Raw genomic sequence first — 27,122 nt, 5'->3', positions numbered from 1 at the left:
TTTCAGAGGCTGTTTTTTACAGGAAGATGAGAACATTTGAGAGTAGCCCAGAGGAGTCTAGCAGTCTGCAGCACTGTCAGTCACCATCAGCCATCAGCAGTGCAATTAACTACAGGTAGACAATATCCACTATGCAAATGGCCACTGGATTCGTGCACAAAATGATGAACTAGTTATAAGTTATATGCTTTTGCTTGTACAGTTAATTGGCAGAACAGTGGAAGACAGGAACCTACTTAAAAATGAAAAGTTAGGTCATGTCAGGTTAAAAAATTCATCTTACTAGATTTGTTAATGGCTTTTCTGATGGTGTTTAGTTATTATAATACCTGGTTTACACTGGTAGATGCAATTCCTACACATAATCTGCAGACTTGGCAAGAGTAAAGAACCTTTTTTTTTTAAGTAATACTATTATTATTGCTATTATATTTAGAAATACTGATGTTATTTAATACTATTATTTACACCCTTCCAGTAACTCTGTTTCTGGTGAGGAATTAACATCTCTTTCACCTTGTGTAATCCACCTGGAACTCTTCATGGTGAAAAGGTCACTCCACCAGGAGCAAAAAACTTCAAAGTGACTAATGGGGCTCTTCAAATCTGCAGATTCCTTCCCTTGCTTAAGCACGTCTTCCTTGCTGGATAGTAAGCAAATATTAAATGTAGCTAAAGTTAAAGGAACATGGCTAACAAAAATTGCTTTCCATGCATGTTTTTTTAGATTTTAATTGAATAGTGACCTCTTTATTTATGTGAATATTGAGATATACTGCACTGAGGCAAACTCTAAAGACAGGTGCAGATATTCTTTATGAAATAACCTTCTTCTAATACTAACAATTAACTGCTCCATGAAATAACATGTTTAAAATAGTCTGCTCAGAGTGAAAAATATGGTTAAGGTACAGCAGACAAAGTGACTTCACCATCTGAGAGCTGAGGAGGGAGGTTTAGGTTGGATATCAGGAAGAAGTTCTTTGCAGAGAGAGTGCTCTGGCATTGGAATGGCCTGCCCAGGGAGGTGGTGGATTCTCCAACCCTGGAGGTTTTTAAGGTGAGACTGGATGTGGCACAGAGTGCCATGATCTGGTGACCAAAGTGAGGTTGGATCAAGGGTTGGACTTGATGATCTCAGAGGTCTCTTCCAACCCAACTGATTCTATAATTATATGATTATTCAGTCTCAACTCAGCCATTATTATAAATAGCAGGAGTCAGTAATGCTGTGGATGTTAAAGACATTTCACGTAATACAAGTTTCTCTGAGACATGAGATCCAGAAAGATTCTCTGTGAACAACCAGGCTCCCTGGATTTTCATTCTGTGTGAACATCCACTGACACAGCACCACAAACTATTTGACCCGCTATTATCAGGTCCTGTGGGTGTGCCCTAAATCCTGGTTTCCAGCTCCAAGTTTGAAGTAAACCAAACACTAGTGATGATAAATTCCACTTTTCTCAAGTTTCTAGTCTTCAGATATTTCACTCAGATTATTCTGTCTTAAAACATACAATAGTTTTCTTTCTAAAATTCTAATCAACTTACACTGTCATTACTTGGATTTACTGCTAATTCCATAAAACAGTTCTGCTGAAAAATCTCAGTGAATGTTTGAAGTCAAGACACTAAAATTGTTTATTGGACACAAGTATAAACAAGAACTGCATATATTTCAAAATTCTGAGGCAGACTATCAGTGCCTATTTTCCAGGTTGTCATTCTCTTTTGCATAAAATGACCATGAATTAAGTTTATCATACTTAAAAGTATAACAGATGCATTTTCTACCTTTTAGTAGCAGCTACAAGAGACTACAGAGGAGCTACACATAGGTGTGGGGTCTGCATGTGTAAAATTGCTGCAGCTGCTGAGTAAATATTTTAGCAAGTTAACACCTTTTAAGAATGTAGACTGAGAAAGATAGATATAGCCACTGTAAAATCTGTAACCCTCTGCAACAGGATTGTCACAAAGCATGTCTTTTTTAGTCCACTTCACAAAAAAAAAGTCACTTTGCTATGTGTGGGCCACTGGCTGGGGGGAAACTGAAGCTCTGTCCAAAGAAGACGCATTCTCAGCAGGTGACCAGGAAATTGAACTGTTTTTTTTAATTCCCTGGTGTACTTTCCCAGCTTCTGTCTTTTTGTAGTTTTTTTGGTCTTTTTTTTTGGTTTGGGTTTCTTTTCCAAATCTATGTCATTACTGTCCTGTGCTGGCTTCACCCCTCACAATTTATCTGATCTTTAACAGTGGTTAAAGGCTGCAGAAGCTGTGCCACAGTTTAATTACATGTTGAATGGAGAGCTGTGACCTTTGGGTGGCTCAGGACTACCCTGCTATCACTGCAAGGGGACAGTGCAGTATTACCTACTATCCATTTTCCCCACACCACTTAGGGTTTTATAGACATCTATAATATCTCCTTTCAGGCTGGAGACTTATCTGTTTAATAACTTTCAGAAGGACATTCTTCTATGCTTGTGTCCATCTTGATGCTTCTCTCTGTTTATTTGCTGTTTGGGATAAGGCAGGAGCAGATCTGCACCATCACACAGCTCAAAATGAAGATTTTTTACTGGCTTTATGCTCTGACACATTGATAACTTACATTTTGTACTTTATTCCTTGAACACCACTTACCCTGCATTGTTTTTTTTGTCAATGGTCTTTTTTTTTTACATAAAGCTGTATGTTGTAATTCCAACATCAGTGTCTCAAATGCTAATAAATAATTACAGATTTCAGAGGTGTTGTATCCTGAAAAAAACTTCTCAGAAATAAAAGTGAGGAGTGGTCACTGAGAGGCACTGGCTCTTAAAGAGCTTTTAATTTCTTTGGTAATTTATTTAACATTGACTGTTTATGCATGAAGCAACCTAAAATTGCTTATGGCCACATAAATAGCTTTTTTTAGTAAGTCAGATGTGCATGTTTCCTCCATTGTCCTCCCTGCTCTTTCTGAGTTCCTTGATTCCGTTAGTGAATTGAGTCTGAAGCAAAATGAAGAGTGATAAAGAATATGTTTTTCCCATAAGAAATTTGCTATGGGGCCACAGCAAAAAAATCCAGTACATTTGTCTTAGAATGTTATTTCATGCAAATCACGTTGGCAGATGCTGACAAAGCTTTCCTTGCTTTCTGATAAATTTATTTCCCTGATATCTTTTTTCTGATCTAGCACAATTAGTTAATTCCTTGAAACAAGATCTTGAATTTTGAGGGAAGGTTCATATTTGCATAAAATAACCTCTGAAACAGATGAGCTTGACATCAAGTCATAATGAAATGATGTATGAGTTAAAAATATAATTCTTGTTTTCCTGCTGTAAGTAAATTGCATAATCTTACCTTCTTCAGGTGTATTTGTTGCTGGGTTTGCATCACATAATTTTATTCATTTTGCATATCTGTATGCAGATATGAATACTGGGGTTGTAGAGAGGTTCCTCTGGTAAACAACATTTTTTATTCTAAGCCTTCATTTAAATGTTGTCTTTGAAATGCATCTTCCATAGGGGGAATGAAATAGTGAATAAAATAATTTTCCAGTAGTTCTGAAGCAAGAACTGTCTACAATTATGCATTGCTTAAAATATCAACAGATGCTTCACACACATGCACAAGGAATCAAATGCATATATATAAAAATTAATTTTAAGCTTTCCTAAGTGCATTTTGGATGCTAGGGTTGCCAGTCTTTAATTTTAATAATAAGCTTACTGCCTTTTATTGTATGCTACAAATGAAACTCAACTTCAGGTGCAACCTTGTTAGCCCAAGCTCCAGCTGATTTATGTAATCACTGCTGTACTTGGGCAGCAAACAATTTTTTTCTATGGTAAATACATTTTTTTCTCCTTACTCTCACAACACTGATGTTTCTGTGGTCAGTCTCTCTTGCCGTTTTATCCATCTCTCTGAACTGCTACATATTTTAATGCTCCCACCTCTATGTTGGTGAGATGCCAGGCAAAGAGGGGAATTCATCACTTTTAAAAGAGCATCACTTATGGGGGAAGGGGGGAGGGGGGGATGGTGTGTGTGTGTACATGTTTCATTTGAGGTGCTAAATGGATAAAACAGGGAAGAAGCTTCCAAATATTAAATAAGAGGTGCAGCACAGAGACCAAAGAGCTTTGTAAACACGTCACAAAGGAAATAGCTTAAGGGCTGAAATAGTAGATTGGCCTCTTCTGAATTTAAACTCTGACATTTTCCCAAGAACTTCTAGGAAAGTTGTAATTCTGCATTAATTCAGTCATATAAGCACACCTCCAGGAGGTCCATATTCTTCTCTGTGTGGTGCAAACGACAGCCATTCATTTCGAGTCAAAAAGCCATCAGACTCAGTTTTTACAAATGAGCATTGAATTGGCTGACATTTTAAGAGAATGAACATTTCCCATAAAAACTGAAAATAACCCAAGGGGATAATCTGATCATTTTGCCAAAAATTGGTGCTGTGGCCTTTGCATTTAAATAGTGACTGGCACAGGGAAAATTCCAGCACTGACTTAACACAGACAGAAGTTTGGGAAACCAATTTATGAGTTGGTTAAGCAATACTAGTGGAAATAAGATCATAACATGCACTGTACTGTACTAGAATTTTTTAATTCAATCACAACCTGATGCCTTTAATTCATCTGCTGACTTTTGTATGACATGAGAAAGTGGTATCCTTATTAATCACCAGCTGCACAAGGGTTTGTGTAGTTGCATCCAAGCTACATTCATGAGTGATACAATAAAAATTCTTCTTAACTTTAATTATTAACGTTATTTTCTTGGAAACAATAACAGGATCTCCTGGGATTAATTTGAGATGGTACAAATGCCAAGTAAAAAGACATTTAATTTTTTAAATGTTAATGATTTTTATGTAACTTTCAGAGCCAGGCCGTGGGTGTTGGTAGAACAGCAGATTAAGCTTTGAATTGAGGAGGGACAGGCACGGATCTCTGCTCTGTGGTGACCAGTAACAGGACTCAGGGAATGGCCTGAAGAGGTGTCAGGGCAGGTTTAGGATGGATATTAGAAAAGATGCTTCCCCAGAGGGTGGTGGGCACTGACCAGGCTCCCCAGGGCAGTGGCCGCAGCACCAAGGCTTCCAGAGCTCCAGGAGCATTTGGATGATGCTCTGTGGCACAGGGTGTGACTCTTGGGGATGGTCCTGTGCAGGGCCAGGAGTTGGACTTGATGATCCTTGTGGGTCTCTTCTCCAGATACTCTGGGATTCTGTGAATCAAAAGCTACCTCCACACAGGGCTGAGTGTGTCATTGCATGCTGTGAAATCCCAAAGTCTTTGCAAAGGCAGGTGGGCTTTACAGTATCAGTTCATGGAATCACAGATTTGGATTGAAAAGGATCCTAAAGCCCACCGAGTCCCACCACCTGCCATAGGCAGGGACACCGTCCCCCAGTCCAGGTTGCTCCAAGACCTGTCCTTGGGCATGTCCAGGGATGGGACAGCCACAGCTTCTCTGGGCAACGTGTGCCAGAGCCTGCCTACCCTCACAGCCAGGAATTCCTTCCCAATATCTCCTCTAAATCCCCTCTGTCAGCTTAAACTTAAGTTGTGTGCACAGATGAGAAAAAGCAGATCACAGGGAGGTGCCCATGGGGACCTCAGGGGCTGTTCCGCATCCCACACGCTCACAAATCTCCTTATTGCTTCCCTCCAGGTGTTCCAGGGGAATTTTGACAACGACACGCACCGCAAGAACGTCGTTGACCCCCCGATCCACGCACGGCACGTGCGGATCCTGCCGTGGTCGTGGTACGGCCGCATCACGCTGCGGTCAGAGCTGCTGGGCTGCGCGGCCGAGGACTGAGGGTGGTCTCGCTGTGGGACAAACTGTGCAAAGCCTGTAGGATGCTGAGTGGGTTTCCCATGAACCAAGTGCTCGCTCATTTTATGGTAGGCCGCTAGCTGTCTTTCGCAGGGAGGTCTAAGCCTGCCCTTTCAGTGATCCAATCCGATTTTGCCCTTGAAGTCTGTTAGTGTTGTCCCCTTCTGCTGTGGAATTATCTTCCTAGTTTTCCTTTGAGTTGTTCACACCAGTTGAAACGTGTTAAGGGAGAAAACAGAAAACAGCAGCATCCTTTTTACGAGGGAAGAGAAGTAGCGTGACGACGCTCATTTGCAGCTTTAGGAACATTGGGCTGACGAGTTCTCCATAAATCATATTGTCATCTTACTTGCAAAAAGTGATACTGCAGCTTTTAGCAATAAGTTTACTTGGGGATGACTGCATTATAGTAATTGTGCCTATCAAACACTGTCAGTATTTTTGACATTTATTTTGGAAGATACTCCAAGGTGCTGTAAAGCACAGTGCCTGTGATGTTACAAGCTACCTTTCATCACTCTCATCTGGACAGCAGAGTCTGTGCACCTGGAGGTTTTTCCTGATTAACCCCATTTTCCTCCTCTGTTTTGCATGCTATAGACACGACCTCTATCTTTTCTGTTTAGTATCACTGCTGATGTTGTTTTCCTTGTCAGAGGTCACCTGTCTGCATATGTAACCAAAATCTGCTATCAGTGTATTAGGAAATTAATGAATTTGCCAAAGTTTACTCAATTCTGTTTGAGACGTGCTTTTTCAAGGAGGCCAAGGTGAGAAACCAGGGTGCTCATGGTATCTCATCTTGGGTGCCCACACAGGTAAAGGCACATCAGAAGTACCATTTCATGACTTTCCCAGAGGGGAGCACACAACCCTAGACAGACCTGCCCACCCAGTTACTGTTTTGGGAATGCCCCTGAATTTCTGTGAGGAGGAAAATGGGGAGTGAAGGAACCAGGTGCTAAAAGACGCACAGGAGGAATGACTCCCTTAATGCCAGGAAACCCACTTGGTGGGCTCTTCTTAAAGTCACAGCTTTCCTCTCAGAAGGCAAGAGGTGTTGTAGGAGTGCGTCAAAGCTTGGCCCTTGTCACCTTCCACTCCTAGAAGAGTCCTTTCAGCCATAAGGAATTTGGTTTCTATCATGCCCCATCTAGAGAAATGCTTCGCACACACTTTGTTGTTTTAACAGCATTGTAGCAACCCCAGTTTAAAATTTTAGTAGTTTTTAGGAGGAAAAATGGAGCAGCAGCAGGGATGTTCTCCCCCATGCCTCAGTTTCCCCTGGTTATGGAGATAACAATGCCAACCTTTGAAGAACAGTCCAAGTTTCCTTGGAATAAAATGCTCTGTGACTGCATTGAAATAGCCCCTAAGTCTAAAAAAAGGAAGAGAAATCATGGGACAACGAGCCAGGGGACGTTTTATTTCTTACCTGAAATAACAGCACTTGGGATTACTGCCAACCTTTTAATTTCATAACATGCTGTGGAGAGAGAGAATGAGAGAGAGAGAGAGAGAAGGATGCAGCTGCATGTTTTAGCAAATGTCACTGGACTTATATTTTCTTTCACTGTTACATTCTCACCAAAACTCTGAAGTATGAACCTGGGCACTGCTTGTTGGCCCACAGTCTGCAAAGGGCAAAGTTTACCTTGGAAACAAAATGGTTTGGATTTCCAAAAAAAACTGCATTTAATCACACATTCTCCACCACAGACTAAATACATATATTATCCATTGAACTGTGAAAGACTATAGAATAGCAGCCTGGAATTTTACATAAAAGAATTGGGGATATATTGGTGGCGGTTTTCTGATAGTGTCACTTAAACTGTCACATTTTAGCAAACAGAACACCCTGCCTCTATAAAATGACTTAATCCTTAAACTGTATTTATACAAGTATTTATTTTATAAGGCTTAGACATTTAAAGACTTCTAAAGAAGAGTCCTGTAAAGGTAAAAGTATGTGTAAGAAATGTTGAGGTCCTGTGCAACACTGCTAAGTTTGTTCTTTATTTTTTACTTTGTGCTGCATAACAAAAGCCACTAGACTGTTACTGTCTTGTTTGTAACTGTGTTAACAGCATTCCTTAACAATGTATATATGGAGTGGTCTTCAAGCCTAATGAGCGATTTTAAAGAGAAAGTCAATCATGATGGTGCTTCTAACGAGCAAAAAAATTCTGAATAATAGAGGACAAGCCTATCCCCAAATTACCTACTGCCCCGATTTTGCACTTTAGGCTCCAGGGGAAAGAAAAGAAAAAAAAATAAAAGAAAAAATTATTAATATATATCTCTTTAGGGCACACACCATACTTAAAGATGTTCAAAGACATTTTCCTGTTATGGGAGAGCAATTCACCCTGAATTAAATTACAGATATGAAGAATAGCTGTTTCTCTATTCGACTCTTTTCAAAAAACAGAAGGCCATTGCAGAAAATTAGGCTCCTTAGTTTAATGATTTGTGTTAATGTTCTTTTGAAATGTTTGTTCTGTGTTCTTAAGTGATATCTTTTTTTGCTTCATGTTATTCATCTCTTGTGACTTCAGTTTTGGTCTCAAATTAGCCTTTCTTGGTTTAGTAATTTAATTGTTATCCCTTCATCTGCATGTAGAGTTGTCATGTTATGTAACATAGAGCTTTTATTTTGCATTAATTTAGTTTTGAGTATCTTCATCCTTATGTCCTGTGTCAGCTTTCATCTGCCAGCAGTCTTCACAACCTGCAAGCAATGCTTGTGATAACACTCCATGATAGTTTACTAAAGAGTCATATGTGATCCCCTTCTGACTTCAGCCTACATGCTGGGGCTTTTTCCAATGACATTACTCCTCAGCTACCAAAAAGCTTTCTTGGAATGGCACTGTGCAGCCATAGCACCAAATTCTGCTCCCAGTGTCAGCAGCCTAATTTTGAAATAACTTGATTAACATGGAATACTTCAGATTTAGCAAAACAGGTAGGAATCAGATTATGGTCTAGAACTAAACCTTTTCCCTTCAATTTTATTCTGAGGTCTAGGTGAACACCACTGCCATGGGGGACAAGTTATAAGTTAACGTGACTGTTCTCTCCCAGTGAAAGCAACCAGCATCACAAAACCAGAGGTGCAGGACAGGGCACGTCCCTGTAAGAGCAGCTGGAGAAGCTCTATGAAGTGATCCTTGACTTCTGCATTAATTGTAACAACAGCATTGAATGAGACCCAAAATGTTCTCCTCATTAAATTTCACCCTGAACCAGTTAAGTGTTTGTAGGCAGGCTTCACCTTTGTGTAGCTGGGTAACGTGCTATGTTTATAGCCTGGGAAATAAAGCTCTGTTTTATCTGTGTTAGGGGCTCATTGTGTTAACTGTCTCTGGTTTTGGGGTTGACTTTCTCTTTTGGAATGGCTGCATACAAATTAAGTGTCAGTTTTGAAGACTAAGGATACTAAATGAGTGTATCTTTACAACAAATGTGAACTATAATATTCAGTGCTGGCTTCTGATGTGTCAGTAAGTACAGAAGTATCTCAGACACAATGACCTTTGCAACCTTTCAAGCTATGTGATATTCAAATGGTTTTGTATATACTTAAATCATGTAGAGCGATGTAAAACCAGTACGACCTTGTCTAGTCTTCAAACTTAACAATAAAACTTTTGAAAAATGAGGTCGTTTTTGAGGCACTTATATGCATTATCTTGAAGGAGATACAACTTATCTCAGCCTCACTAGCAGCACATGCAAAGCAGAGATATGACGTGGCATTTTCCTGGATTTATTCATGGGGTCTTTGTGGTAGGTAAGGTTGTTTCTGGCAAAATACATGGTGGTGCTGTGCTCCCTTCAATGTGTTCCGTTTGTTCTTCCAGATAAAAAGCAAAGGTTTGAATGAGTCCAGGTTTTTTTTTGTATTTTTTTACAAACTTACTGCTCTCTGTGTGAGCACCAGAAATGTAAAGTGACAATTTCATTTCCTGTAAGTCAAATTTCTTTGGATATTTGTCAATGCTTATCCTCTCTTCTCCACTCCTGCACAGGCAAATTAATTTCTGAGAAGATAAAGAGCAGCTACAGCCCAGACCAGCTATGAGATGCCAAAGCAGGGATGGTGCTTGCTCATGCCCCTGACTCTCTTCTCTTTACTTGCTCTACAGCCTGCTCCCCAAAATTTCTTAGTCTAGTTAACTCTATCATTTCAAGTTCTGGAGAGACCTAGAGGTTAAAATGGCACATGGAAAAGCCATTGACACCCAAATTTAAATAATTAATTTTTATATATATATATATACATATACTTACATATATATATACACATTTTTTTAATTTTTTACTTAAGAGAGGTGGAGCTTCAATGGTTTACTCCTTGAATAAGCCCATAGATACACATCCTTATTTCTTTTCACCAAAAATTGTCTTTTAGAAATTAAAAACCACCCATGACCTTGCACTGATGACAGTCTGCCAAACATACAGTCTCAACACTCTATACAATGTATTGTCTTTTGACAGAAAGGCCAAAGAATTACAGTTTTTCCCATTTCTGCCAGTCATTGGTATTAGAATATAATGCTGCATACATGCACACAGAAAAAGGAGTACTTTTGGAGAATGATGGATGAATATTAGCGCTTCAGTCATAAATTTCTGAAATATGCATCTTGAAGCTTTCTTTTAATTGTAAATTATGACTGTTTCATGAAACATGGTGAGTTTTCCTGAAGAACTGAAAAGTGAGTTTTCCCTTCAATGTCCATAATGTATATCCCCAGGAATTCTAATGAAGACAATGAGAGAAAATAATGAGTAATTCTCTTCAGAATAGCAACTGTTTATCAAAGTCCCCCCTCCCATTCCTGTTGGCAATAAGCTCAAGGAATTCAAATGCATACCAACACTGATACCTCTGTGGTGAACACAGTGACACTTATTCTGTACCTTAGATTCAAATAGGAGAACATCAGTCTGTTCGCTTAGTGATCACTAAGTGACCTATGGCCAGTCTTAAAAAGGAAAAAAGAGAAGATAATTTTAAAATAGGACTAAATAGAAGATCATTTTACTGATCCAAATGATTTCTTTTTTAATTTGCATAATTTTCTTAATAGAGAGATACACTGTACGATGCAAAAGAGCACTGTAGATTAAGAATATAAAACATAAAAGGCAGCCTTGACTAAATCTTTGTTGTGTAGCTTTATAATTGCATTTATTGCAAATTTCATTCAGTGATACATGTATCAGTGCCTGGGGAGCTGTAAATATACATATTTAAATTCCTCTGAATGCAAGAACAGGTAATCTGCCTTGGTCTCACTGATGGGTTGTGGTTATCTGAAGCTGCATATCATACACATCAGGTCAGTAGAAACATTTCTGGCTAGATGAAGAAAACCAGCCTTCCAAGGACAGCAGAAAAGGACTAATCTTTTGCATCAGACTGGAAAATCAAAAGCAGACTAAATGAACATTTTAAAATGGGTTTGTTTTCTGGGATGCTGCAAGAGGTCGGTAGGAGCTGTGGAGAAATGTATTGCCTTGGCCACAAGTGCAATCAAGCACGCAAACTGCTGGGCATAAAATACCTATATGTATGTGATCCACTGAAGTGGGATCAAAACCCCCTTAAAAAGTGATACTTGTTATTTTCTTATGAAAGTGTTAGACAATATGATTTAGACATACAATGATAGACAATGCACTTGTAGTGGACCTGGCTGGTACTGATTTACCCTTCTAAAGTTTCTGGGAGAGGGGAACCTCAATCCATGCCTCTCTTGACCATTTTGATGCCTGTGCCAACAAGAGGTGCCCAGAGCTTGGGGAGGGATGTCAGATCAGCAGGAGAACACCTGAAGAACAGCTCAAGGGAATTCCAGCCACTCTTGTTAGTGAAATGGCTTCATTAGAGACCCAAACCAAATCTCTCTGTGCTGACAAATGGGGAATGGAGACTAAACAAGAAGAGATGGAAATCCATGCACATCTGCAGGACTGTGACCTTATTGGCACCACAGAGACATCGTGTGACGGCTCCTGTGACTGGAGTGTTGGAGTGGAAGGAAACAAGTTCTTTAGGAAGGACAAGAAGGGGAAACAAGCATGGGCTGTCACTCTCTGTGCCAAAGACCAGCTGGAGTGTGTGGAGCTCCACCTGGAGATGGATGGGGAGCTGGCTGAGAGCTTATGGGTCAGGAACACAGGGAGGGAAAGGACAGGTGACATTAGAGCAGGGATATGGTACAGGCTGAGCAGATGAGGCCCTCTACAGACAGACAGAAGCCCTGGTCCTCATGGAGGACTTCAACCACCCCAGTGTGGAATCATGGTTGGTGTAACAGGGTGGGTGGGTTCTACAGTTGCTGGAAAAGTGAAGCTGAGCAGCACTGAGAGTTCAGAAAACAGTATCTTTATTAACCGGAGTGACTGAATAGCAGGAACCCAAAGAGAAGGGAGAGAGAGAGGGGGGAAGAGGTCGCAGACCCTGCTGCTGCTCTCTCTCTTCCTCCTTGCTCTCCCCACCATCAGCTCTCCTCCAAAGGCTGTCAACCAATAGGAGAGACTCAAGGAACTTTATGCAAATTGTCTTCAAGGATGAAGCCTTCACTCTATCAGCTTTTGTTCCTTAGAAGTTGGCAGGGAAAGGATAAATCTTTCCACAGGTGGCATAAGCAAAAACACAGACCAAAATGTCAACACTTTTCAGTTCCTGATACGGTTGGGTTGTGTTTGGTTGGGAGGATCCTCAAAGCTGGTTCCATCCCACCCTCTGCCATGGGCAGGGACACCTTTCACTAGAACAGGTTGCTCCAAGCCCCATCCAACCTGGCCTGGGACACTTCCAGGGATGGGGCACCCACAGCTTCTTTGGGCACCCTGTGCCAGGGCCTCCCCATCCTCACAGGGAAGGATTCTTTCCCTATGTCTAATTTAAACCAACAAGTAGGGGCTGGTGAGGAATGTGAAGCTCAAGGGCAGTGAAATGGTGGAGTTCAAGACCCTTAGGGTCATGAGGAGTGCATGAACAAGATGGTCCTGGGCCAACCCAAAATGCAAAAAGAAAGCCTGTAGAGGGTGGAAGCAATGCCAGGTAGCCTAGGAAGAATACAGGAAGTTGTTCAAGCAGCCACAGTCAGGTTAGGAAAGCTAAGGCCTTGAGGGAGTTCAATCTGTCCAGGGATATCAAGGAAACAAGAAAAGTTTCTATAGGTATGTTAGTGTTAAAAGGAAACTAGGGAAAATTTGGCTCACTTTGGAAGAAAACAAGAGACTCAGGACATGGAGAAGACTGAGATACTGTTTTCACCAAGAAAAGCTTCTGTTATACTGCCCAAGTTGCAAAGGGTGAAGGCAGGGACTGAAGAACTGCCTACTATAGGATAAGATGAGGTTTGAGGCCATCCAAGGAATCTGAAGGTGCACAAATTCATGGGACCTGACAAGATACACCTGTGGATCATGAAGAAACTGACAGAGGAAGTGATTAAAACTTTATCCATCATATTTGTGAAGTCATGGCAGTCTAGTGAACATCTTACTGGCTGGAAAAGAGGAAACTTAACTATCACTTTTAAAAAGGAAATTGAAGGTTCAGGGAAGTACAGAGTTGTCAAACTCACCAATGTGCCTGGAACAATAGAGCAGATCCTCCTGGAGGAGGAACATGGGGAATAAAGATATAATTTGTGACAGCTTCACTAAGGGCAAGTCATGTCTCAGAAATTTGGGGACTTTCTACAATGGGGTTCCAGCGTTGATGAAAGAGGAAAGAGCAATTGTTATCATTCTCATCTTCCTATTCTCTACCCTTTCTTGCCTGTGGAAGAGAGTGAGTCAGCTGCTGTGCGGGGCTTGGCTGATGTTTCGACTCAACACAACTTTAAATGCAAAACGTACATCATATTGGCATCCAGAGTTATGCACATTGAGAAATAATCTGTCTAAATCTTCTTTCCTCACTTTTTACATCTGTCCTATTTTTTCTGTTGAACGATGTGCCTTTGCTATTTTTGACTTGGAGAAATCCCTTTATTACATGTGACTCATGTTGCTGAAACAGGTTTGCAGCTTCTTTAGAAAAGGTGGTGATTTGACTAAGCAAATAAAGCATGCATTGCTTATGTAAGTAATGTGTGTACATTTATGTGTGTGGTGTGTTTATATATATATATATTTATATATGCAGTTTCTACAGACCAGTGCCATATACATATATGTCATATTTCATCTGGGAATACAGAGAGCAAAGAGGATTCTAAGAGCATTCAAAGAGCATTTCAAGGATTCTAATTAAACTCATCAACCGAATCTAGCTGTTCTTATGTATGTCAATATAACTTCCTTCCATTTAAGCAAAAATAAGTGAGGATGGGGGGTAAAGTGCTTGTTTGTAGGTGTTTTATTTATGTCCCTGGCTTGTTTACCATAGAATCACAGAATATTTGGGTGGGAAGGGACATTTAAATGTCATCCAGTTCAACCTCCTGCCATGGCCAGAGACACCTAGAACCAGCTCAGTTGGTCAGAGTCCCACCCAACCTGTTCCTGAATGTGTCTGGGGATGGAGCATCCACCATTTCTCCAGCCAGCCTCTTCCAGTGTTTAAGCACCTTCATTGTAAAAACTTCATCGTTTCATCTAATTAAAATTCAACCTCTTTCAGTTTGAAAACATTATCCCTTGTCCAGTCACAAAAGGCCCTGCTAAAAATGTTGTCTCCAGTTACCTTGGTTTAGTGGCTGTCATGGAAAAGATTTCTTCACATGGAAACAGGCAGCATTACTTGAAAGTCAGAGTGCTTCTTTATTTTAAAACCATTTTTCCCTTTACTGAGGGATTTGCAAGTGTTTTATTAAAAAGAGCCATTCCTGACCAGTGACCAGAATAAGTAAGAAGGCTTTCTTGTTCACGAAGACATTCAGTTTCCAGATAGGAGTCAGAGTGGCTTCCAGAGGAATCTGACCCAGTATTTATACAATATACATATATAGCACATGTCACTCACCACCTGCACTGGCTGCTCCACCTTTCCCGTTTCTTTCCAGTTTCTGAGCTGTAACAGAAAGTGTTGTGCAGCTGTCGGAATGAGACCATCTATTCACAAATGGCTTTTCACTGGGAACATATTTAACTGCAACGGTCACATTCCCCAAATATTTCTGGGAGTCTAAAGCCAGACTTCCAAACCAGAGCAGCCCAGGAGGAAGGTGTGATGTGGCTGGGAGGCAAACTTGCCCAGTCCCAGCGCAACAGCTGAGCTGACTGAATGGCATGCACAGTTTACATCTGCAAACATAGAGTGGGTAATAGGAATGGCTCAATAAACATGTCCCAGTTAATCCCTTCATGCCATAAAAGACTGCACTTCAACTAAAACTGTTTGGGTATTTTTAAACATTTAGCAGTCTTTTCCCCAGCCTCTACCAAGAGCATTCCTCTGGCCTGCAAAAAATGCATTTGTGGTTAATTTCCTCTCCAAAGGGTTGCTTTCTGTCTGCCAAGCATTTAGACTGACTGAATGAACTGATATGCTCCCAAAATCAGATAAAGGGCTGCTAAAAGTCCACAAGGAGATGTAAGGTATTGCTCTACCATCCTCATCATACCAAATGGAAGGGCTGCTTGAGGCATCCCTGATGCCACCAGCCCAGTAAATCGTCAGATGAGTCAACACCTTGATTTCAAACAACCACTTCACAAATCTAAAGACCTTCTCTAGGCTGTGGGAAAGTGAAATGTGTTAATTATGTTCCAGCATGAGTGGTGACTTGATTTTTGATGGGTGCCATGCTCCTTTCGGGCACCCATGCAACAGCTCTGCATCACCAGGTCTCCAATGAACACTCCCTAGTTCTCACCTAATACCTTTCACAAATCTTCTTGCACTGTCCTGTGAAAATCTCCATTGGTACACAGCTTGTTGGTTAATTACTGAGGAATCTGCCAGAGCTGCCTTTTTTCCCCTTATTGTGAGCCCCATGTATATAGTGATGATCCCTCTGTTTGTATTCCAATATCACAGTGAATCCAATGGAGGTATTGACAATTTTGCAGCCCAGATCATCTCCTGAAATGCAGCAAAGCAGAGTTTTGATTGAAGAACAGGCTCAGGCTTATCAGTATTCCTTTACTACCACAAGACAGTGTGGACTTGCTCTTCCTGGCCAGCGTAACAAGATTTCAAACCAGGGAATATAGGGCAGTGCTGAGAAGAAGCACTTTGATAACCATCCCTTTTTTCTATTTGTTTTTTTTCCATAAACAAAAGTCTTTCACTTTAGTTCTGCAGTAAATGTTGGTGGGACCAGCCCGGACCCCAGTGGATCTTACACAGATCCTTGTGCTTGGTCTTTAGCGAAGGAGAAAGGAAAGGCTTCAGCTGTCCTTCCCTGGCTGTCCAGCAGTAATTGAGCTCCCATCATTAGGACCCCTTGCAGATTTTTCAGGACCAGGTAAGCAATGCTGGTAAAGTTCCACTAAAGGAGACACCAGCTCCCACTTTGCCTCAGTATCTCTGAAACTTCCCATGGTGTTGGCTTGCCATTCTGTGGCTCAGAGCACACAGAAACTGAAACAATAGTGGAAAGAGACAAGTGTGAGGATTGAGTGGCCCCTGCATGCAGCCATTCCAGCCATGAGGCTCTATGGACTGTGACCATCACTGCCAAAACCAGCATGGGCAAAGTCAGCACCTCCCATTCAATGCTGCTCCAAGTCTGAGAAGAGAGAATTTGGTTTTGTCAATTTTTATCCAATTTATTGGGACTGAATATCCTTTGTAGAGGGATTGGAGGGGACAAATGTAGATTTTCATCTGAACTTAATCCTTCAACACTTGTGTGACTCTCCAGGTCTTCCAGTCTCTAAGAAATGTGGTCTGTCTCTGAACAGTTGAGTTACCCTTAACTAAATTAACTGAAATTAATTTTATAGCCATCTTGCTTGAAAGACTAATTCATATGATGCAATTCTGGCTAAAATTATTTAAATTGCCAATGTTGTCTTAATAAACATCTTAACTATTGCACAGAGGCTTCTGCTTTATCTGTTTTCATTTTGAGACCGTCTGATTGGTTGCAAGTGGAATTAGTTGCTTCAAGAATAGGAAAGATCATTCCCATGAATACTAATCCACAGACTTTATTAACCTGAAGTTAAGGGATGGTGAGGATGGAAGGAAGGGAAGAGAGTGTCTGAATGTGCAAACCAGAATTTGAGATTTATTTGAGAAGCAGAAGGAATAAAGCTGTAAGAGGCACTTTTCCTCTGTGCTCTAAGGGCAGCAGAGCACCACAGGTGTGCGTGCACATGTGATGAGCTTTAACCCCAGCAAGTGCACAGATTTGCATGGGATTCCTGCACAGACTGCACTTTGCAGAGGCAGAAACAGTTGCATGACTGGTATTCTTGCCTGCATCTTCACCATGACCTTTTTTCTATTCCTATTGCACTGAAGTCTCTTAACTAATTAAGCACCATCTCAGCCTGCTATGTGATCCTGTTACCTCCAGGCATAACTGCAAATGAGACAAGAGATCTCAGCTGTACTGCTGCTCACAGGGGCATCCCATCTTTGTCTGGTGTTAATTATTCCTTGTAGCTGGCAATGAAACAAAGACCAAAGAGTTAATTTTCAGTATAATGAAAAATCAGTACATGCTAATATGTTCGGTGTTGCTTCTCTTATTTACCCAGAAAACACTGTTTGTTTTTGCAACATGAATACTAAAAACAAGAAAACACAGGCAATAGAAGTAAGGTAAGAATATAAGACACAGAGAAAAACATAATTTTTGTTTGCAAACCAGAGAGACGATGTGCCATAAGCTTCCCAGGGAAGGTAGTAATTAAGCACAAGCTTTGTAAGGGTTTTTCTTCCATGCCCCTATGGTTTTGATGGTGCCTTTTCCTTTCCATGGTATGTGGCACAGCATCTACAGGTGTATGACTAACCCAGAAGACATCAGGGATGATGGAGGCACCCTCACAAATCCCTTCCTAATCCTCTTCAAGAACCATGGCAGAGGGAAGAGGGAAATCTGCCCTGGAGGGAGCTGACTGCCCCTCCCCTTTGCAGAGGGCTGGGGACACTGGGGAGAGACCCAAAGGAAAACTATGACAACACAGCAAAGTGGGTCCCCTGGTGTCAGTGAAGCTGCGAGCAGACCCAGCCCATTGGATGAGGAAAGAGGACTCATAGATTATTCCTTCTTTGCACTGTGGTACCTGCCTTGGTGCCACACAGAAACATGACTGAAGAGTGTATTTTGCACATCTGTAGATGTCCCTTATGCTTGGATTTCAGCATCAAGCTCAAAGATAACACTATTCAGCCTCTCTCTAGTAGTACATTGTTTAGAGCAGCATTTTTGCCAGACCTAAGAAACCCCCAGAGATACACAGGTGGTTTCCACTGGCCTCTGCAGTGCCGCTAGTTCTGTGCTCACCTGTGGGTGCAGTGGTTTGTTTTGTCCCACTTTGTTTTCTGTTCTGATTCCATTAGCTCATTCTCCAGTTCAGTATGTATTGAAATGTTTTAATGTATTGTCGTCCCTAAAAAGTGTTTGTTGATCATAATCCAAATTAAGTGAGAATTAAGGGTGAGGAATTACTAGGTATCACTTTACAGCAGCCTGCCAGTATCTAAAGGGGTACTGCAGAGGGATTTTTCCCAAGGCATGCACTGACAGGACAAGGGGGGGATTGGTCTTAAAATGAAAGAGACTAGATTTATATTAGTAATTAGGAGGAAATTCTTTACACTGAGGGTGATGACACCCTGCCACAGGTTGCCCAGAGATATTATAAACTCCCTATCCTCATAGGTGTTGCATTGGGCTTGGAGCCACCTGGGCTAGTGGAAGGTGTCCCTGCCCATGGTGGGGATTGGAACGAGATAATATTGAAGGTCACTTTCAACCCAAACCATTCTATTATCCTGTGATTCTATAACTATTTTTTTCTGAGAATATTGCCTACCAGTGATGCATCACTCAAATGTACTAATACAAAATTAAATGTGTGTCTAATTCAGGTCTTCCTTTTCCTTTCAGTGATGTAGTTTTAAATTCATAAAATGTAGCACTTTCTAGTCAAACATTAGGCAGACAGCTGACACTATTAATTCACAAGATGACTCTTACAGTTTTGTGGAATACCGTGTGATATTTGAGGATAAGGCTTGCTCAGTCCTTCCTATTGAAGTCATTCCTATTCTTTCACCCTTCTGAGAGAGAGGGAATGAATGTGATAAATGCAGAAAACAATTACCATCAGAAAAGAGGTTATGCTTTATCCCCGCAGCCTAAAGGAAGACAATGAATGCTGAACACTTTAGTCTTTTTGTAGCTTGAGTCTCTAATCAAGGCAGTATTTTGTTCTTTGTAAGATATGTGAATCGCAGCTCATAAAATTACACTCATCATTTGGGGGAAAAAAAAAGAAATAAAGTAATAACCTATGCATGATGAGAAGCACTTGAAAGCTTCTTCTAGTAGTTAATTTCTATAGGTGAAGTTCTACATCATTAATAATAGAAATTGGGAGGAGAAAAAAAAAGTTCAGATTATTATTTTCCTTTTCTAATCATTATAATTAATCAAATACATTTTCAGAGGTGTCTTAATCTGCATGTTTCACAGAAAAATACTAAAGATTTCTTTGGAGAAAATATGTGTTCAACATGAGCCCTTTTCCCCTAGTTTTAAAAAGGTTTTTATTATAACCAAGCGCTACTCCATTTCAGTAAAATCAAGCTCTACCCAAATAATAATGGGGTGTATATTTTGTTTTTGACTATATCTTTACACAATTTACTGTTCTGCAGTCACAAGAAACAAGCCTCCTCAGAGGAGAAGTTTAACCCAGAAACTGCCAGCATGTGTTAATCTTCATTATTTCAAATACTATACACTTTTCTTTATTATTAAATATTGAAGCATTCCCACATGGCTGGCTGAAAACATTTCCCTTCAAAGTGTAGAAAATGTCTAACATCATTGACTCAACCTTTTCATGCACAGTCATTCTTTCACACACACAGGCATAAACTCAGGGGTAGGCAGAGCCAGAAACTCCTCTGTTATGAAAGGAATTATTTGTGAAGGCTGTGGGACTCCCAGAAAAATAGGGATCTATTAAGCAAACTAACTTTAGGGTGGTCATCAGGAAAATGCTCTCAGCACCCAGACTGGTTGGACCACATGAGCATGGCAAGTTGCAGGTATGGAGGGCAAAAGTGAAGACTTGTTTGGCTGTGGTACCAACCTATTGGTTTGGTTTGGGGAAGAACACAAACGTCACTCCAAGGGAAGGCACAAACTCGACCCACACAGGGCAGGCAGCTCCTTCGTTATGTTGAGGGCTCTCTTTGGTAAGAAAAATGTCATGTCTTTGCTGGGCATTGGCAGAGCCTGATTTATGTAGCAGGTGTAATTACTGAAGAAAGGCAGTTTAGCTGTTTTATTTCAGAGGGTTCCTTTCAAAGGCAAACCCAGCTACATCCCAAGTGGCTGCCACTTCATCCTTCTGAGTGCGTGACATGGAGAGTGTGTTCCATTCTCCCAAGGTGTGTGGCACTGCTGGGTGCTCTAAAGCAAAAGACAGGATGCCATGATGCTCAGCTTGGACTGGCAGGAATCAGAGTGACTCAGACTTTCTCAGAACTGTGACACGCTTAAGGAAACACAGCTTTACCTTTCTTGACTTTCTCCACAGGTGCCAAACCAAATAAACAAGATGATTTTAAAAGCTTAAATTAACTCAGTAACTCCTTCAAGACAGCATTGATTCAGGAAGAGCAACAATGGACAACCGCTTCCTCAAAACCTCAAGTCATCAAACAAATGTGTAGCAGATCTTTAATTCAGTTGGCTTCATAATGAGATTTAACTGAGATAATAAAAACTTGAGCCAAGCCATTTCAAACACAAGCAATCCAGCAGGAAAATGAGTGTTAAAAAAAAAGATTTAGCACAAAATCAAATTTCACCAGGGAAAGGGAGTGAATAGATTGTGAAGCCAAAAAGACAATCAAGACACATGCCATTTTATTGAACATCACAGTTATCTGAGGGATCTGTGGATTCTAAATTTGCAAAGAGTTTGGACTGTCAGGTATTTGTCACCTTTCATGCACAACCATAAAACCCTTTCATCAAATAGTATTAAGCAGGCAAAGGTTAACTGCTGACTCAGGCCAACTTACCTGTTTTAGACAATATATTTCCACCTTCCAGCTTTTCCTAATTAATGAAAGTTTTTAAAATTTATAGCTTAAAAGCACTTAACTTTACACAGATAGTATTGCCCAAATATAGCTACAAACCGTGAGACTGTAAAACTTATTTAAACAGGCTGTATAAAAATGCTGAGTAGCTCAAGGTTAGTCCTGCAAAACAAGTATGTTTGTTCCTTGCAAGACCTTCCTTCAAGAATATCCATATTAACATCTAAATTCTTCACCTCTGCCTTGGGTCAGCACAAAGCCCTGGAAATGGCAGGTTTGGGGGACACATTTTCAGGCTGCTGACAATACTGTCACTCTGAACCTGGCAGGCTGCTGACAATACTGTCACTCTGAACCTACCTCGAAAGTCCAATGGGATCCTCCAGTGCAGACAAAGAGAAGTGACCTTCATGCATAATGCAGGGAGGGTCCTGACACACACCTATTGCCTGTGTTGCTGGAACCTCCAGATAGGTGTGGAGTTCTCAAAATACCAGCTGTAGGAACTCCTCCCAGCTCAAAGGAAATGAGACTTTGCAATAGAGTTGTTGTGGGAGCTGTGGGAGGCTTGGGCTGGAGTGTACCTGTCAAAGTGCCATGGTAGCAGTGCAGAGCCCCTGGCACTGGCTGAGGGAAAACTGAGCTTCTTCCAGTGTTTTAACAGTATTGATTTTGATAGTCCCTTAACTTGGAACAGTTTTACATCAGGGACACCTGAACAGGCTTCAGTTACACTGCTTTGATGTTATGCTGATATGAGCCAGGAAACCTTCTGATGGAAAATGGCTGTGTAGATAGCAGAGGGAAGAATAAAGGCAGGTTTCTCTTTGTTTGCTTTTGTTTCAGTGAGATTGAATTTCTGGTTTGGAAAATTGATTGGTTTTGCGTGATATTTCCTGCATAATGCGGAGGATAATTGCTCAATATGTTTATCTTGAAATCTTCATGGTATCAGAGCTCACTTTGCTTTATACTCCCCAATCCCCAAAGACAAGGAGCTCAGAAGACACACTGTGCACTCCTTGGTCTTTGACAAAGAAATGATGCAGCACACTTTGAATGAGACTACCAGAAGAGATGCAATTCAAGAGATTCTTTCAATTGTCAGTATGATCTCCTTTTACATGAATGCATGATTCTTTTAAAACCTTTTTAGGAGGTAAGTATACAACTTAGAGTTACAGGCACAGTAGAAGCAGAGAAAAATAAAAATAAAAGGGATGAGGGGAGTGGTAGAATTTCAATATAGTGGGATTTTGAACAACAGTAAATAGATGGGTATAATAGGAATGATATGGACTCATTAGATGAATGGTTTTACCACTAAAATTATTCTATGGATGATGAGGAAGTCTATGATATGAGGGCAAAAGTTATTGCTCCCCAGTCCATTCATTTCATTAGTTTGCATGTCATTTGCATCTTTGTATTTTCTGTCACATGCTTTTTATTCTCTATTATCAAAAGGAGCATCTTTCTTTCAGTAATTTTTCCTGCATGCTACACAAGATGCAAAAATGCCAGCGTGTATTTAACCAAAGCAATAAAAAGAGAAAAGTCCTGCACGCACAAAGCAGTGGCAATCACAACCTGTACTTATTTTGATTCAGTAAAAGTCTTTGAAGGCTGGGAAGGATTAGCAGGATGGCTTCTATTTTCTGCTGGAGCTCATCACAGCATGTGGCATCACTTTTTTTTCAGGTAGAGAGGAGGACTGGAAGAGGTGAAAGACCTTGTGGGTGTTTGCCTATGGGTGAAACCCTGTGATTATACTTGGCTATTGAACTTCTGCAAACCTACTGAAATGCTTAAGTGCATCAGTAGCAATGCTGTAAATTTTGTATCTTTTTCTGTAAAATCCTTTTCATTTTATGATTATGAAGGATGAAGTAAAAACCTGGACATTTTAACAGCTTTCATGTCCTACAAATAGCATTATGTGCCTGTTGTTGATGACAGTGAACCTTTGCCCCTTGCCCAGCTGCTTAAAATTAAAACTATTTTCCACTGCGCACTTTGTTAGCAGTTTTGGTAGCAGGTCAGCACAGAATCAGGTGTAAAGCTCCTCTATTATCCTGTTGCAGCATGAAAATGAAAAGGTTGCTGGCCATGTGTCCATGATTATTTTCTACAACTCAAATATGTAAGTGCAACAAATCTAAGGAAATGTGCTGACAGCTCCTCAGATTATGAAAAATAACTCTACTTCAGTGAAATTATTCTTGGGTGTGCAGATCCCTTCCTAATGACTGGCAATGGGGACAGAAGAAAAACTGAGACTAACAAAACTGGTTACGTAAGAAATCTGAGGTGGAAAGAGAATTGAGCATTGAATCACAAAGGTAATGATCCCATGAGCAGCACAGTGACTGCAGTGTGGGGAGACTTGGTTTTGCTGTCAGTCACGCAACACTAGAAATGATTCACCACCTCTTTTTTTGTAATTCTTTCTTTAATGAGTAGGACACAACCCATATATCTTATACTCATGTAAATCACCTGTCTGTCCATCTGTCTGAATATCCATCCAGCTAAACCTCTTCTTCCTTTGTTATTACTCACAGCTGTCCCTAAGGGTACCATTGAAGCAGAACAGCTCTGGGTAAATCGGTATATTTTAGGGATGATCTTTCATGCAAGTGACACTAATTATCATGAAATAACAAAACTGTATCATTAAACCACCTGACTATATATATGTTTTATGTTCCATCATCCTCCAAGTGCTTCTGCTGGTTCCAGTCGGTGGGTTGTTTTTCTTTTTATCACTGTTCCCAACAGATAAAATTAAACTCTCTCAGTCTGAGAAAAATTATGAAATCTACAGTAATGAATAATCAGTCTTTTCAGACACAAACAGCCATGGGGACATTTTAAAAACTTTCAGAAATTGTCACTTGCCAACTGTGGTGACTTCTTGTTTTACCCACAGAGAATCCAGCAATGTGTACCTGCTCTGTTTTCACATATAATCCCATGAGATGGGTTTTGTTAGAAGCAGATGATTATTTTTAGCTTTATTGTCAGAGCCAAAGACAAGACTTCAATATTACAAAGGAGAGGGTAGTTTTCACTGATGGGACTGTGCTAATTGCTGTCAAAATCGTGTTCTTGTCAGGCAGAAGTAGCTTAAGAAGGAAAACAAACATGAAACCATTTATCTATTGATAAATTGCTGCAAAGCCTGAAGGTTTATCTCCTTTGAATAGCACCCTCCAGCCACTGGGAGGGCTTTGCACTGCAATATCACAGAAATATTAACTGTATAAAGATGGGGGGGGGTGGAAATTGCATAGAGGCTTATAAAGGAACACAGCTCCTGGTTTTGTGTGTTTGACAATAGGTGTTAATCCTTTTGATATCCCAATAGCAAACCTTCCAACACCCTGGCACATTACTGTTTATCATGGCACTTTTTAATGATCTCCTGGTAATTTTCTCTTCATGCTTTTCCCAATTGTCCTGAATTATATATTTCAGGGCAAATTTCACAAGCCATTATGTGAAATGCTTCACTAAAATCTTTACATACAATCATATTACACACTTCTTTGCATTATTGAATTCTGTACTTGATAATGCACATGTTTTCTGGGGGTTTTTTTCACACCAATTGTCCATCTATGACTAATCATCCACTGCCAGCTAGAGATTAAAAAAAAACACTTGCCCAATAAATTTCAAAAATAACCACAAAAAGACAAAATAAGTCAAATGTAAGTAGATAATTTCCTTATCCTAAAGAGTGACTATATGAAATAATTCTTATTTAAAGTCATGTAACTCACTTGCAGTCCAATCACCCAGTTATATGCTCCACTTCAGGGCCACCTATACCACATCTGCAGACAAGGTTACATCATAAATTGAAAGAGTGCAGGGCTATATGCGATATTGGGAAGGAATTCTTGGCTGTGAAGGTGGGCAGGCCCTGGCACAGGTGCCCAGAGAAGCTGTGGCTGCCCCATGCCTGGGAGTGTCCAAGGCCGGGTTGGCCAGGGCTTGGAGCAACCTCGGGCAGTGGAAGGTGTCCCTGCCCATGGCAGAGGGTGGGACTGATTGATTTCCAAGGTTTCTTCCAACCCAAACACCTCTGTAATTATATAATTACCTCTGGCAAAGAACTGCTTCTTTACTGCAGGTTTTTCGGTGGGGTCTGGCATTAATAACCATGTTATATTTCATAAACAAATGAGAGACATCCATAAAATTATTCCTGGCTTCCTGATGGTGAGTAAGGTGATATATAGCCTCTCAAAGGAAACAATAAGTGGCATCTTAAAGACTTGATGTCTTATACCTGGGCTGGCCAGGGCACAGTAGGGAACAGGTCTGCCAAAAGGGATAAAAGGACTGAAGTTCACATCAGATATGCCTTGTGTTTTAAGCCTCTAAGTCTTTGGGTTTCCCTTCACTACTCAAGTGACTGTTTTTATCATATCTCCGAATAGAAAAAAAGAAGAAATCCTTATGGTTATTTTAATGATTTGTTTCTCCAAGCATTTCCAAAGAGTACTTCACTGAATGTAGTGATCATGAACACAACAGAAAGTGACCAATGTTTTCTGGATTGCCATGTGCAGTTTTAAGCAACTTTGCTCCCTGGAGGTAATTCATCACTAACAGTGTCTCACTGCGATGTGCCTGAAATTCATGAGGATTCATCACCAAGGTGATATTGCTGCTCTGAAAACATCCTGGGAGATGCCGCATAAATACATTTTTAAAATTCCAAAGGGAATAAATGCGTGTGACACACAGCTCAGGTGGCTAGAAGTTTAAAAGCTATTACTTTCCATCATTAGTAATCCCCAGGGCTAGAGCATTCAGCTGTGAAGACTGTTTTGTACTTGCAGTGACACAAGGTCATCATAAAGAGATTATTTCCTGTGGTGCTTAGCTGGAGAATCTTTCCCCAGATGACTTCCATGGCTTTATCACCAGGAAAACAAACACAAAACAAACAAAATAATCAAGGCCCAAACTCCTGCATCTTCACAGAACACTGAATCTCAAGATTTTAAACTTCTCCAGAAGAATAGATTTCTGAATTTGCATTCTCCAAAAGCCACTTGCAAATATTCAGTACAATGTATTTATCAGTGCATGTGAAATACTTCAGCAGATATAAAGAAATTGCCTATTATGTACCAATTTACTAGTTCATTTCACATTAGTCCATGATTTATACCAAATAGATTCAATGGGATGATAGAATAGAAGGAATAAAATTATGAGAGTCAAGCTTTAAAATGTGTTATGAAATGGACCAAAATAATAGCAGTTAAAGGATAACTTTAAAAATATCTTCCAATCCCTGTGCAAAGAAAATTGAGAGATAAAAAGAAGTATAATAGTAGTCTCTCATTTTAAACTTGATTTCCCTTGTTTGCATTCTTCTCCAAAACCCAACATGTTCACTATTTATTCTCATGGCAGCTAACAGTAAAAGGAGTGGAAAGTTGATATTATTATTGCTCATTGCTCAGATAACTCCAGTGTCTTGACAATTCAAACTTCACAGAATTTCAGCTCTATTTTTTTCTTTTCTTTAATGATATAGTAGTTGCAAAAAACATGCTTTTGTTATCCTGCTGAAATCTGAAAATACACAGCTGTAAAGCATAAAGACAATTTTGTTAATAACACCAATGATTAACTTGCACACGTCAATGTGACCAACAATGTTGCTACACCACATCATGTTAAATCCTGCTAAAGCTGCTAACATCAACTGTGGCCAAAAAAGGGGTTTAGCAGAGGCCACTGGTGAAATCTTAGAGACTGTAAAATATATGTGTCTGGGTACAGGAAAAAGTAAACATATCATGGCATATTTCTAATGGAATATTTCACTAAGGAATAACCATTTGTCTTGCTGTATTTGGGTTCTAATAAAACACTAGAAAAAATAGCCTAACTTTGCTAACAAGGAATTTTAAACATTAATAGATACTTTTCTTTCTGCTGCTCTTCTCCTGTCCTGGGCTTCTATGTTACCTGTTTCTCTTTGGTTGGAAATGTAAAGTCTGCATGC

At 40.3% G+C, this 27,122-nt stretch overlaps 1 protein-coding gene across 3 annotated transcripts in view; it reads left to right on the top strand.

Moving 5' to 3' along the window:
* The window catches only part of EDIL3 (EGF like repeats and discoidin domains 3), a 241,884-nt gene extending 232,230 nt beyond the window's left edge, over positions 1 to 9,654 (top strand). For all 3 annotated transcript variants that reach the window (XM_071580998.1, XM_071580999.1, XM_071580997.1), the window contains one exon: positions 5,695 to 9,654. In XM_071580998.1, coding sequence (XP_071437099.1) covers positions 5,695 to 5,844 — 150 coding nt within the window. In that variant the 3' untranslated portion in view covers positions 5,845 to 9,654. The remainder of the gene's footprint in view (positions 1 to 5,694) is intronic.
* The last annotated feature ends 17,468 nt before the right edge of the window (positions 9,655 to 27,122 follow it).

This window comes from Pithys albifrons, chromosome Z (assembly GCF_047495875.1).
Source record: "Pithys albifrons albifrons isolate INPA30051 chromosome Z, PitAlb_v1, whole genome shotgun sequence".
In the NCBI taxonomy this organism is placed as follows: domain Eukaryota; kingdom Metazoa; phylum Chordata; class Aves; order Passeriformes; family Thamnophilidae; genus Pithys; species Pithys albifrons.
Note: the sequence above shows the minus strand (reverse complement) of the source record. Positions and strands in the feature narration are given on the sequence as shown.